The 14,364-nt window shown below is 39.4% G+C and overlaps 1 protein-coding gene across 8 annotated transcripts in view; it reads right to left on the bottom strand.

Annotated features, from left to right (window-relative positions):
• The window catches only part of LOC118703341 (CREB binding protein), a 157,496-nt gene that overhangs the window by 55,581 nt on the left and 87,551 nt on the right, over positions 1 to 14,364 (bottom strand). For 7 of the 8 annotated variants that reach the window (XM_036410218.2, XM_036410219.2, XM_036410213.2 and 4 more), the window contains 3 exons: positions 11,609 to 11,849; positions 10,190 to 10,303; positions 1,500 to 1,742 (listed from right to left, as the gene is read on the bottom strand). In XM_036410218.2, the coding sequence (XP_036266111.1) occupies positions 1,500 to 1,742; positions 10,190 to 10,303; positions 11,609 to 11,849 (598 nt within the window). The remainder of the gene's footprint in view (positions 1 to 1,499; positions 1,743 to 10,189; positions 10,304 to 11,608; positions 11,850 to 14,364) is intronic. The other variant, XM_036410216.2, reaches the window with a different exon arrangement.

Here is a 14,364-nt window from a genome sequence, read left to right as displayed (position 1 = left end):
AAGACAGTTTTATGGAGGCTGGATGGTAAAATAAGTATACCATAAGGCTGTGGAAAAATTAGAAATGATCCATTTCAGCTTTAGATTTTGATCCTGGCTTTATTAATATCATGTCCTAAACAACTAAACTGACTTGTCACTTATATGTGTCATCTATTTTTTTGTATATCAGAAATTAAAATCATAGATACTAAGTGTATATGAAAAGCATAAAAGGTCAAGTCGTCTACAGTATTCATTTTATAGGATAAAAAAAGTTAACAGTCTTATCCCAAATTAAATAATCAATAGGAATGACGTTAGAATAGAATTCAGGTCTTTCTTAGGACTCCAAACCAATCTCCTGGTCAGTAGAAGTTAGATATACAATGGCTTCCAAAAAGCAACAAATGAGATGTTTTCAAAGAGCCATTTTTAAGGTAAAATATAAAGAGGTGGCAAAAATTTTGGAGATATGTAAACAAAAGACCAAACACTGGCAAATAATGGGATAAGATTACATTAGGCAATACTAATACACTGATACATGGAGAAGGTTGACACAGGAGAGATTTTCTAAGACTCCTGTTAACTGGACCATGTTCCAGTTGGTCACTTCTAGCTGTGGGATAACCCATAACCAAGACGTGCTAGAAATGGCAGACCATCTGTAAGTTATCCTATATAATAAAAACCTAGCCGAAGCTAGTTTGGCTCAGCGGCAGAGCGTTGGTCTGCGGACTGAAAAGTCCCAGGTTTGATTCTGGTCAAGGGCATATACATTGGTTGAGGGCACATCCCGGTAGGGGGGTGTGCAAGACGCAGCTGGTCGATGTTTCTCTCTCATCGACGTTTCTAGCTCTCTATCTCTCTCCCTTCCTCTCTGTAAAAAAAAATCAATAAAATATATTAAAAAAACAAAACAAAACAAAAAAAACCTAACATGCAAATCTACTGAACTGTGGAATGACCAGTTGCTATGATGGGCACTGACCACCAGGGGGCAGACACTCAACACAGGAGCTGCCCCCAGCCAACAGGCCCCAGGCCAGCCATGGTGAGTGCCAAAGGGGTGCGGGGGTGGGGCAGGGAATCTCCTGACTGGTCACCCCACAGATTGGCCCTGATTGCCCACCAGGCCTAGTGCACTGGGCCTCTAGTCCATAAATAAATGTTGTACTGAATCAATGCAAGTGGTACAACTATAATTCTAACTTGTGAGACTGCATTCTGAGCCATATGAAGTGCCCTTTATGAACACTGCCCAGACAGAAGTGGCACAAGTAACAAAAATGTCAGGCAAATGCTACTCTTTTAACAAGCCTGTAACATATTCTGTGAATTGGAAATGTTTGCCTTTTCCTGGAAGTTTTTTTTCCTTCAATTTACAAGATACCATCACCATAATATATACATTTATTAATTTGAAGTTAAACTGAAAACAGCCTCTGGTTCCAGGAAGACTTGTCATTTCCATGCTGTATTAGGACAAAGAAGTTTTCAAGAGTTCCTTCACTTACCCAAGGGGTTGAGAGTCCTCATCTGCTGGTGAGTTTGAGGCTGTGTTGGTTGCTGGCCAGAAACCTGAGGCTGCAGCTGCGTCTGGGGCTGGTTTAGGTAGGGAAGTCCAAGAGCAGCATATGCTCGTTGCATGGAGCTGGGGTCTATAGGATTTGGGTTACTTAAAGAAGTAGCATTCTGCTGGCCTGTACCAACAGAACCAATTGTGTTCTGAATTCCACTAGCTGGAGATCCCAGGATGGCTAGAACAACAAACAAACAAACAAGGTAAGCAATACAGAGAAGCCCATAAATTATTTTAAAACTACTGAGAAACAAGTAAAAATTTATCAGACTATATGTCATGAAGTATTAGAACAAATCTACCCAGAAAGAAGGTGTCAGAGAGAAGGATCCTATTCTATTCTTCTATTCTGCATGCCAGTAGCTGAGGAGCACAAAGCTGAAGAAAATCCAAACTTCTCTCTTAGAAAATAACAGACCATAATATCAGAGATCACTTAATAAAAATTAATATGTATCAAAGTCTCAGAATAAGTCAGTTCTAGGGGAGTGGCAAACATGATAACAGAAAATGTTTTGATTTTTTTTTTTTGGGGGGGGTAGTTCTATTATAATAGGCAGCCCCCTCCTGCTGCCACTCCCCCTGGACAGAAGGGTCCTTCACTGCCCACCTGTACAAGTCAGAAGGATTAATAGAAGGAGAAGAGGTGATGCTCAATCACTTATTAATAAATCTATGATGTGATCTTCTCAATAACAATATAATTCCTTGAAACTTAACGTGTACAATGACTGCATTAACAACACACCTTTCTTTCCTACGAGTTTCTATGCAGGAGGGCACCATGCTGAGCTCTCTGATTATGTAAAGCTAATCAAGAAAGAATAAACTTGACTGACTGACTGATCTAGTTGAAATTAATAAATAGAAAGAGGCTTGGATTTTCCTTTAGCCAAGTATCATCTCAGCTTCACTGATATTCAAGACCTGGGCTCTGCCTCCTGAAACCATTAGCTTCTCTAAAGGAAAACCTATGACAACATAAAGAACCTCATTCCCAATAGCTTCCAAGTTAACTGACAGATGACCCCAACTTGCAAATCCTTGGTCATTTCAAACACAATTCATTAGTCCGTCCGTCCATCCATCCATCCAAATGTTCTTATTTGATAAGCAGTTACCATATAATAAGTTTTATGATATACTATTTATTCTTAAGAGTTCCCTTCTGTTCAACTTCCGCAAACTTTAGAGTTATATTATAAATAGCTGATAAAATTGATACTATAACATATGATTTTTAATACATAAGATACTATATAATAAGGCCTTTTTTCAAAATCAGACCATTATGTGTTTATCTTCTTACATTTAACTATCAGTGCAACTATAACATAAACAATTCAAATACTTACCAGGGTAACTTAATTAAACTGACATGTGTGGGGAAAAACTTGGTAATTACACATTTTATACTGCTAACTTTTCTAACAAGGATATTCAGATCTTAAACTCATTAATGTTCATTAGTTACAATTACACACACCAAGCATCTCATTACAATAAATGAAAAGATTCCGAAGGTGCACTTTATGACAGCGTGTAGCTAAAATAAATCACATAGAATATCTTTACTTTTTTCTAGTAGTATTTCCCAAAACTTTAATCATGTGCTCATTGTACTCCTGAAACCAACATGCTAAGTTTTCTGAAAGCACTATGATGTAAAAAAGAAAATAATAATGGTAGCATGATTTATTTTTCTATCACCTTGTGGTATAAGCAAGAATAGACCCAGACTATGTTTGTTACACATAATGATCAATTGTGGAAAGGAATTAAAATAACAAAACAAGTTATCTATACAGCTTTTCATTTCTATGTGAAGATGCAATAGAAATGCTTTAGTGACAAGTTCTATTATATTCCACTTTCATTCACACTTCCTCAAATACCATCCTTTTATTTTTTGGTTAATCCTCACCTGAGGATATTTTTTTCCATTGATTTTAGAGAGAGTGAAAAGGAGGCAGAGACAGGGGGGGAAAGGGGAGAAGGAACAGTGATATGAGAGACAAACATAGATTGGTTGCCTCCCACATACGCCCTGACTGGGGCTGGGGATCAAAACTACAACCCTTGACAGGAAATTGAACCTGACACCCTTCTGTGCTCAGGCCACTGCTCTAACCATTTAACACACAAACCAGGGCCCAAAATGCCATCCTTAAAAAAAAAAAAAAAATTCTTGTTGAAGGTATTACATATGTCTCCGTTTCCCTCCATTGATCTCCCCCCCCCCCACCCCCAAGCCTGTTGTGCCCCCTGCCCCAAGCCTTCACTGCCAGCCCCCATTGTCTGTCCATGGGCCATGCATATATACATACAAAGTCCTTGGTTGATTATCCCACACCCACCCATCCTCCTCTGCCTTCCCTCAGATTCCCCAGTCTGTTCCATGCTTCCATGTTTCTGGATCCACTCTGTTCATCAGTTAATTTTGTTACTTAGATTCTACATGAGTGAGATCAGGTGATACCTGTCTCTCTCTGATTTACTTAATTCACTTAGCATGATACTCTCCAGGTCCATCCATGCTGTTTCAAATGATAAGAGATTCTTCTTTTTTACTGCTGCATACTATTCCATGGTATAAATGTACCACAGCTTTTTTACTCACTCATCTACTGATGGGCACTTGGGCTGCTTTCAGATCTTAGCTATAGGGAATTGTGCTGCTATGAACACAGGGGTACATACATTCTTTCTGACTGGTACTTCAGGTTTCTTAGGATATATTCCTGGAAGTGGAATCACTGGGTCAAATTGCAGTTTCCTACTTAATGTTTTGAGGAAACTTCATACTGTTTTCCATAATGGCTGCACCAGTCTGCCAAATGCCATCCTTTTAGCCAAAATGTCCCCATCTTAGGGCGGATTCCATTCCCAAGTCCAAGTTCTTTTTCAGGGCAGCCAGACAATCCCATGGAAGCTGCTGACATGGTCACTGTAGTTGTGTTTATGTGAAAAAAGCGTTTATTTCCTAAATATAAAACATTACTATATTTTTAAAAAACATACCTATCAAGAGACAAGCAAGTATTTGGAACTTGGCATCTGTAACAATCAGAGGCAAGGAAAACGTAGTACAAGCAAAAGATGTGTGACATTTAAGCATGGCCCAATTTGAATCCAAATGCTGTTAGTAGATGACATATTGCTTCAGAGTAAGATAACACAGATGTTTATTATTGGGGTGATGACTGATTGAAAGGGGAGTTATCAGATAAAAGCAACCATAAACTCCATTTTGGAAACTCAAGATGCTACCATCCCTCCATGAACATTTTCCTGATCTCTCTCTTGGGCAGCAGTCATTCTTCCCTGAATTCTCACATTACCCACTAGGGCTCTGCTTCTCTTTGGGCATTTACACTTCACATATTCACTTGCTCACTCCACCAATTAAGTTAGTGCAGACTGTTTGCCAGGCTCTGCTAGGCTTCAGGGTATAATGTGAGCACAAAGCCTGCACTCATGGAGCACAGAATGTTGTGAGAGACAACAGACTAATCACTTAACAAATGTAAAACTGCAGCTCTCTATCATGCTCATCTCACCTTCCTTGTACATCCCTGAGGTGGGACCAATGTGTGGATCATCTTGACTTTGTAAGTTGAGGAGCCTTGTAAAGTCCCCTGCAGAGTTCAAGTGAGCTGTAGCAGTGTAGCAGAATAACTGGCCTTCTTCAGACTCCTCCCACCCTTAGCCCTGCAGCACTGAGTTCTTCAGGCTGAACAAATTTTAAGGAGTGCTAAGAACAGCAATGCTTCACCTGGCATCATTGATAATGAGTCTGTCCACATTAATCAATTTTATACATTACCGACGTTTATCTCCTTAAATGTCAAAACCTCAAATTCTTTTTACCTCTTACTATTTTTGCATCTTTTCCCCCCTTTCTTTGAACTAATGCTACACATCTTCATACACAATCAACTGCCATGTCACACACTGCTCTATTAGTTGGCATTCTTGCTACCAGCACATCTTCAAACCACTGTCTGGCACTACCACTGCCCCTTCTGTCACAGTTTCACCAGGATCCCATGATCTCAGAAACAAAAGGCTATGCTTCCTAGTGGTCTGTTTCCAGGACTCACTGTCACTTTTCATTTAGATCCAAGGCAGTCCTTCCCTATCGAGCACAATGACAGTTCTTCTGTAGGTACCATGCATAGTATACTAACTTGCAAATTGAGTTCACCAGGAACTTTAGTCCCAATTGTTCTCAATAAAACCGAACTCAATTGAAAAGCCAACAAAAATCGACACATTCCAAAGCTTTGTCAGAGTGGTGGGAGACATACCATTAAGCAGGCGAAGCAACTACTTACTTACTATCTGGTATGTCACCACTAAGATTTCCAACGAAAAAGTTGTGCTGGAAGTTTCCCAGGTCTGTATACACATCTCTGCAGAGTTGCTCCCACACAATGCCTTGCAGGTGCCGTGTATGCCAGGCCTGCCTTCCTTTCCAGCATCTTCTTGTACACAAAATAGGACATAATAAAAGAGAATATCTAGCACAGTTGTCAGGCCTCCTATCAATCCACCATTGAGCAAGAATGCACAAACCAAAAAAAAAAAAAAAGGCATGCACAAACCTTCCAACAGTTTTTCTTTAGAAGCCAAATGACTCAGGAGCAAGAAACACTATGTTATGCAGAAGAGCAAGGACAACACTGTTCTGATCAAACACATCACCAATTATTGGTACTTAAATCAGGGACAAACAAGTCCACCACTCTGTCCCTATAGCCATTTAAGTCCTACTATTCTACTGCCTTCTCTGCTCCCCATGCCAACAACAGTCTGTCAAACGAAGTGTCTGAGAATCTCTGAGACCTCTCAGATGGAACAAGAGCCTGTTCAGCAAACACTTACTGAGTACCTAAGAGGCTACTCTTTGTGAGTAGAAGTTTTAAGGAGGTAGAGTTGGACTCAATATCATGAAGGAAGGTGTTTAAAACAATCAGAGGTGCCTAAAATTAAAACAAACAGTCAGGCTAGGAGTAAGCCAGTGGAGGTATGCAAGCAACAGATTGGAGGACTGCTAATCGACACTGTCTATGGGCTCATGCTGCATGAGTAAATGGGTTCAGTTCGACCCTACAGCATCTATTTGACAGTCCTTGTGGATTTTTGAGTTGGTTTCCCCCAGAGAATGACTCAAATATTTTCAACAGCTCCAAGACATACACGCCTCCCTTCAAGGCATTCCAAGAAGAGCATCTCAGCCACTCATGCGCATACCAATAACCTGGCAATTTGTTAAAATGTTTATTCTAATATAGAGAGCCTGGTATGAGGCTCCAATGTCTGCATTTCTTTTTAAAATATTTTAAAAAAAATTGATTTTAGAGAGAGAGGAAGAGGGAGAAAGAGAGAAAAACATCCATGTGAGAGCCAGTTGACCCCCACACGCATCAGGGATAGAAACTACAACCTGGGAGTCGAACCGGCAACCTTTCAGTGTGCCGGATGACGCTCAACCAACTAAGCCACACTGGTCAGAGTCCAGTGTCTACATTTCTAACAAGCCACCGGGGAGTGTCCATGTTCCCCGTCTGAGGACTACACCTGGAGTATTAGGCAACGTGAGTTCTCATAGGGAATTTGGTCATGTGTCCACACAGCTCCATCCTCCATGCCACCCTATGAGCTAGAATTTATTGAGGGTCAGATGCCAGGACTGACATTTTCTTTGGAAAGCTCTACTTATTCAATAAATTTTGATTATCTCTATAAAGGATAGATAGCATGAGACTGGTGATTACAGAATTTCTAGAAAACTGAAAAATCAAAATCTCAACAGCATAAATCAAAAAGGTAACCAATGGTCTGAGATTCATTTCAAACAATCTTAGGTTAGCTCCACAAATATTTCTGGTAGATTTATAGACATCACTGAGAGAAGTCTGATAGTAAAAATGTGTGCACCAGGTAAGGTAATCTGTGGGAAATCCTGCCTAGAAAGCACACAGCCTTGGTGGCACAGGGCACATGCTCCACAAATGAGCACAGTTAGGTCTGAGATAACCCCCAGGGGTCCTAACCACCTCAGTACGAATAGTCCCTCTCTCTCTGAATTACCTTGTTTGCACAGGAACTTCTGAGTCCAATCAGATCCTGCCCTTACAGACATGTCAACTCTGCTGACACTGTCCATGCTATTTAGGATATTCTATTGTTACTTTATTGAAATTGGGCTCCATTAAGCCTAACCCTCCAGCAAATCCCGGTCTTCTCTCCTCAAGGATTGCCAATACTAGTGACTTGTCTCTACCTTATTCCTTTGAGTGATATCACTGTCACATCATTTAAAAATATATATATATATATTTATTGAGTTTTTACAGAGAGGAAGAGAGGGATAAAAACCCAGAAACATTGATGAGAGAGAAACGCCCATCAGCCGCCTCCTGCACACCCCCCACCAGGGATGCACCTGCAGCCAAGGTACATGCCCTTGACCAAAATCGAACCTGGGACCCTTCAGTCCGCAGGCCGACGCTCTATCCACTGAGCCAAACTGGTTTAGTAGATTTTTAATGTAGATATTCTGACTCTGGAACAGACCTTAAGGTACTAGAATGATGACTCTGCATTTCTTCTCTATTGCCTATACCAAGTGTTCATCCAGTTAAGCACAATTTGCTTTAGAAGAGTTGAATACACACTCAAAGTTGAAACCTAATTTGAGAAGCATTTAATAATTTTTTTAAATAGGAGCTTTCATGAAAAATTACTAAAACTTTGTACAAAGATAATCTAAATATTACCATGACTATAATAAAATCACCTTGGTAACTCCTTATATTATGACTAGTAGAAACACTGTGGTTTACCACTTCAGAGAGCACGCACCAGATAAATTGTCACAACAGTCAGAGTTATAAGGATGTTAAAAAAAAAGAAAACCCACAAAAAAACCACATACATTTCTTTTTTAAAAAACACACAACAAAACCACATTAATGTTTCTTAAAAAGAGAAATCACAAAAAAGTTTACAATTGTCATACTAAAAACAGAAGGTCCCAGAAAAGCCACACCTCAAATTAAAAGTTGAGAATGAAATCTTATCTCATTATTCATAGAATTGATACTGTACTTGAATGAATTATTTTAGCACTTAAAAAAGCTTACTACTGAAATGCAACCTAAAATATAAGAAATTGTAACCATTAAAAATACTAGTTTAAAAAATAGTTTTATACTAACTTAGAGAAAAAAACAGACTGTATTCTACTAGAACTATTGTCCCAAATATCTTGTTCTAGAACACCCAGATTCCTAGACGTTCAATTTATATTAAAGATGTCCTGGAATTTTTATTAATTCAAATTTTGGTCAATCAAAAATTAATTTATTTTGGGAAATGACTTTGAAAGGAAACTTATTGTGACTCCTTTTCTAGAGAGAGAAGGAGAATAATGGGCCCATGCCCCCTGTGACATGGACATTGCTCACCAGAGTCAGCTCATATACATCCTCTCAGGAGAGGGTGAGCCGGACTTAAAGGAAAAGCACCTGAGTTATCACTGGTGCTCTACTCCTGGCCACTTAGGAACAATGAGCTTTTCCATCTTTCCTTGTACCACTCACAACCAACCAGAAAGAAAAACAGCACACATTCTCCAGGTAGCAGTGGGGTCTTGAGGAAGATGACCAAGAATGAGAGGAATGAACATGTAACCACAAACAGGTGGGGTGGCAAGATGGCATAGACAAGATGGAGGAAGACTAGAAAGACTGTGCTGTGCTCAAAGTCACAGGGAGCAGCTCCAGCCAAAGGGGTAACATGATATTAAAAGCACATCTTATCTGTCCAAACTGAGGGGCACCCAAAGACCACTGTTTTACATCTAAAATGACAGGAAATAACTTGAAATTGGGAAGAGATGCTCATCTTTTCGCTGCTCTGATGACTACAGGGGACCCCTGGGAGTCCCATACAAGCCTCCTGAGCTGGGATCACTGCTTAAATGGTCAATCAGCTAAAGGCTACACAGATAGCTCCAAAGACTACAAAGCAATGGGAATGATCAGAATGCAGCCAGTCTGGGGCAGAGACTCTCAATCGGTGGTGAATAAATTGTAAGTTATGTTATAGGACTGGGAACTGCAGCTCCATGGGGGATGGAAACCTCTCAAATGTCTACATGTGGGATTCTATACTGACCCGGCCTGACTGACTTATCTATGACTTTGGGATAAGAGGTTTCCAATTCCAAAAGAAGTGTCCTTTTATTTCCCCTGCTCCACCCCAAAGTCATTGCAATTAGTGACACAACATTAAAATCCTCAGATACTGAGTATCTGTCAAGAAATAGGAAGAGTAGGTCACTTTGGTGATAATCCTTTCCCACAGCTGCCAATTCTGGTACTGGGGGGTGGAGGTGGCAGAGAATTAAATTCCAAAACAACCACGCCCACTGAGCACAATGAGACTGTCTACTCACTAAGCTTTGCTTCCTCCTTTGTCACTGTATGTCTCCACTCACTACTATCCTTTGTGGCTAATAATTTCTGCCCTGCTTCCTACCTATGCTTATGTATTCTCTTCAGAAATAGCTTATTTTCTCATCTTCAAGCTTCTCTACCCCCAATGCTCACTTACTTTGTTGGTTTCGCTTGTCACTGGCATTTTTCAAAGGGAGGCAAACAGGACAGTCATGTCGTGTGCAGTTCTTCCAATGAGAGATGATTTGTCGTGAAGATGCACAATGGGCAACTATGACCAGAAAAACAACGAGATGTTATTTTTCTATCCAAATCGTCACACTTTCAAATACACCTAAATTATAATGCCAGGTTCCATAAGAAAATGGTAACAAGGGTAACCATAACACAGTACAGGCAGTCTTCAACTTACAAACAGGCAGTTTTCCAAAAAGTTTGTAAGGCGACTGTTGAGAATTCCAAACAAAAACTTCCCATAGAAGCAATGTTATGAATGATGGTGATTAAGGTTCAGCCCACAAAACAAAAGTTATTTGACCTGAAGTACTAAACAACTGGAATGAAAGGTAGAATAAATAATTCTGTAAGGTCACTATTTAAAATAAAAATGTTTTATTATGTTTAAGGATGAATTTAGACATCTAAATACTCTTGTTGAAGAAATACAAATAGAGAAGTGAGAAGTCTGTGGATATTCTGAAGCCCCTATCCCGCCCCGGGGCACTTTACAAAGTACTTAAAAGGGTAATTAAACCTGGTTATTCTCAGTCTTTACCTTCAAACTTCCATATTAAGGCACTGATTTTTTTCTAAAGATTTGGCATAACCCTCCTTCGGCTTCTCCATCAGTTAAGGGTTATGCTGGGGACTCACAAATGTCATAAAGGGAGAGAGGGAGATCAGGTAGACAATCTCCCCAAAGTTTAGGAGCACAAGAGAGAAAAGGAAAGAGGATAAAGATTAGAGGAAAGTATAAGTTAGTAAGAAACACTTTCTTTGGTAGAATCAAAGGGTCTGCCACAGAAGAGGAGGAAGGGAGGCACACAGTGTGTAAGTCACCACAGGGAGGGAGGAGGTAGCAGAGAAGATATGGTGCACACAGTTTCCCAGGTCATGGACAGTCACTCAGGACACTTCCCTGGTATCCTGATTAGCCTCAAGACAAAAGTATGGAGGAGCAAGGCAGTGGCTTGACACGTGACATAGTTGCAAGAGACGTTATTAAGAAAAGGGTTTGTACATGCGTGTGTGTGTGTGTGTGTGTGCTATACTGCTCAAAAGAAAACAGTGCCCCAGACATTTATAATGAAGACTATGTTTAAGTGACAAATATTTTCTGTGACAGAGGAAGGAGGAAAGGAACAAATGCAGGGCACAGCCTTATGTAATAGAAGGTCACAGAATATTATTATAAAACCAAATCACCTTTCTCCTCAGTAATTAAGTGTTCCAGTGGTATCTGACAGGATGGTGTGTAAAGACATAGTTTGCAAGAACCTTATAAGAGAGCTGGCTAATAACAAGGACAAATTTCGTCCTAAGCTTTGCCAGTAGGATTTCAGAAAATGGCACTTACCTTGACAGGCTTTCCCAGCCTGACAGTGTGTCATGTGATTCAAAACATTTTTCATGGTTCGACAATGTGGGAGAGAACAGGCCCGAACCTCTCCGTTTGCTTGTTCTCGTCTCTGACATTTATGAGCGTGAAGCAGTAGAACCAGCTGCTGCTGTATCAGTTTGCGTTTTTCAGGATCTGCAGTGGGGCCCGTTGCAATTGCTTGTGTGGGTACAATTCCCACTGATGTTTGCATCTGAGACTAAAATAAAACAAATTAATAAACATTTAATAAGCTTTTAGAGTTCCAATTCATGTTCATTAATTATTTTTCAAACTAATGTTAAAGTTGATGGATATTGGCCACAGAGAGAAGGCAGCTGGTGTGGTTCTCTTTAATTCATCAAAGACTTTAAGGAAGATAAAGAAGCAAAGAAATAAACCAACTGAAAAACAGGGCTGATTAAAGTTCACTATGTATGACTGTCTCAGGGCAAGAAAATAATGCTTATTCTTAACTGTAGTAACCAAAACCCAACTCACTCTACAATATATACAAGAGCAGGAAAAGCTGTGTATTATCTTAGGTTAAACCATATGAAACTGTTGTTTTTGTAGGTCAAAATGGCCAAACACTGGCAATTTCACATGGTTCAACTTAAAGCAAAAAATATCTGATGCAGCAGAAGAATCAGAGCCACCCTCTGGATTTCATTATCTAGTGACCAGAGGACAATACTTTCAGTATTCATTACCTGTTCTAAAAGAAGAATACACACTTCTCCTTAATACGACCATCTAGTACAATTGCTAATGCTTATGAAATGCTTTGCCTTCCATTAAAATATCCACTCAGATATCTGGACAATATTTTCAAAAAGTATTTGACGATTTGCTAAAGATACAGAAATAAGAGTTTAGTTGCTTTCATCCTTAAAAAATAATAAGCCAGACTGACTGTACCTCTTAACTGCAAAGAAAATGGAAAAGGTGAGCTATGGAATCTTATTCTTAGAAACTACCAACATTCTTCAGACAACTCTAGTATTCTGACACTAACACTCCCAACTTGATTTTATAACACTCTCCGCCTCCACTTAAAGTACAATTGTTACTCTGACTTTTCAAATTAAGAATCTGAAATTGTTGCTCAATGAGATGAAAGGATTGTATGAACTCTTAAGTGGCCTGAAATTCATGTTAGAAGTATCCTTAGACTTTAAAAACATCTCTGCTTACTCCTCATTAGACAAGAACCTACATTAAAAAATACAGAACCAAAACTGTGATGCTGTAAATACCCCCCAAAAAAGAGCATAAATTTTATGCAATTTTGTTTGAAAAATCATAAGAATAAAGAAACTTTATTCTCTTACCAGCTACCAAAACTACAAAACTACAGATTTCTTTACATACATCTAGAAAAAGAAACATGTTCATTGATTCCAGTGTCACCTGAAAATACAAAAATAGATTCCAGACGAATTAGGGTGTATAAAAATAGGTTAAAATGGGAAAAACTATCTGAAAAAATAATGTTTTTTAGAATGAGGGTAAACAAAACTTACAAAGACATAAAATTAAGATTTAAAAAGGAAAAAACTGTGTGAAAAATTATTACTTTTGAAAAGTGGAAACTGAGCCTAAAGTTAGGACACTTCTTAAAGCTCCTTATATACAGGGTAGAGCAAAAGTAGACTTACAGTTTTGAGTACACAAAATAGTTTCTCTTTAAAAAAAAAAAAAATCCTCACATCAATTAGTTGCCTCCTGTACACACCTGATAGGGGAACAAAACTGCAACCTAAGTATGTGCCCTCACCAGGAACTGAATCCACAATCTTTTTTTGTGTATGAGACAATGCTCCAACCAAGTGAGCTACCTGGCCAGGGCCGTTTATTCTACTAGAAGCCCATGCACAAAAATTCATACTAGAATGGGCACCTCCTTTCCACTCCGGCCCAGCCCCTTTCAGCTCAGGTCCCAGAGCCACCTCTTTCCGCTCCTGCCCTGCCTTCCCACATTGCCCAGAGGCCCTGAGAGACTAGGGGTGGGGCAGGACGCCTGCATCATGGAATTCCACCCTCCCTGTATATGCAAATTAAACACCATCTTTGTTGGGTTAGTTTGCATATCACTCCTGATTGGCTAGTGGTGTAGAGGAGGTATGGTCAATTTACATGTTTGTCTATTATTAGGTAAAATTATTTTCCATATGAAGAACTGTAAACCTACTTTTGCCCCACCCTATATGTTGCCAAATTGTTTTCCAGAAAGGTTGCAGCATTTATTAAATAAACTGTCCTATACTTTAGTGCCAAGAAAACTCAATGAAGAGAACAGTTTCAGTTATTGGTGATGAAAAAAAGGACAACTGGATATCCACATGTAAAAAAAAGTGAAGATGAAACCCTTCTTCAGATCAAACTCAAAAATTAATTCAAAATGAATAAAAGACCTAAATGTGAGAGCTAAAACTATAAAACATTTAGAAAAAGATCATAGGAGTAAATCATATGACCCTGGAGTAGGTAATGAGTTCTCAGATATGTCACCAAAAGCCCAAACAACAAAAATAAATTGAACTTTATTAAAATTAAATATTGTGCCCTGGCCGAAATTGGTTTGGCTCAGTGGATAGAGCGTCAGTCTGCGGACTCATGGGTCCCAGGTTCGATTCCGGTCAAGGGCATGTACATTGGTTGCGGGCACATCCCTGGTGGGGGGTGTGCAGGAGACAGCTGGTCAATGTTTCTCTCTCATCGATGTTTCTGGC

The sequence above is a fragment of the Pipistrellus kuhlii genome, unplaced genomic scaffold (genome assembly GCF_014108245.1).
Source record: "Pipistrellus kuhlii isolate mPipKuh1 unplaced genomic scaffold, mPipKuh1.p scaffold_m20_p_4, whole genome shotgun sequence".
NCBI lineage: Eukaryota > Metazoa > Chordata > Mammalia > Chiroptera > Vespertilionidae > Pipistrellus > Pipistrellus kuhlii.
Note: the sequence above shows the minus strand (reverse complement) of the source record. Positions and strands in the feature narration are given on the sequence as shown.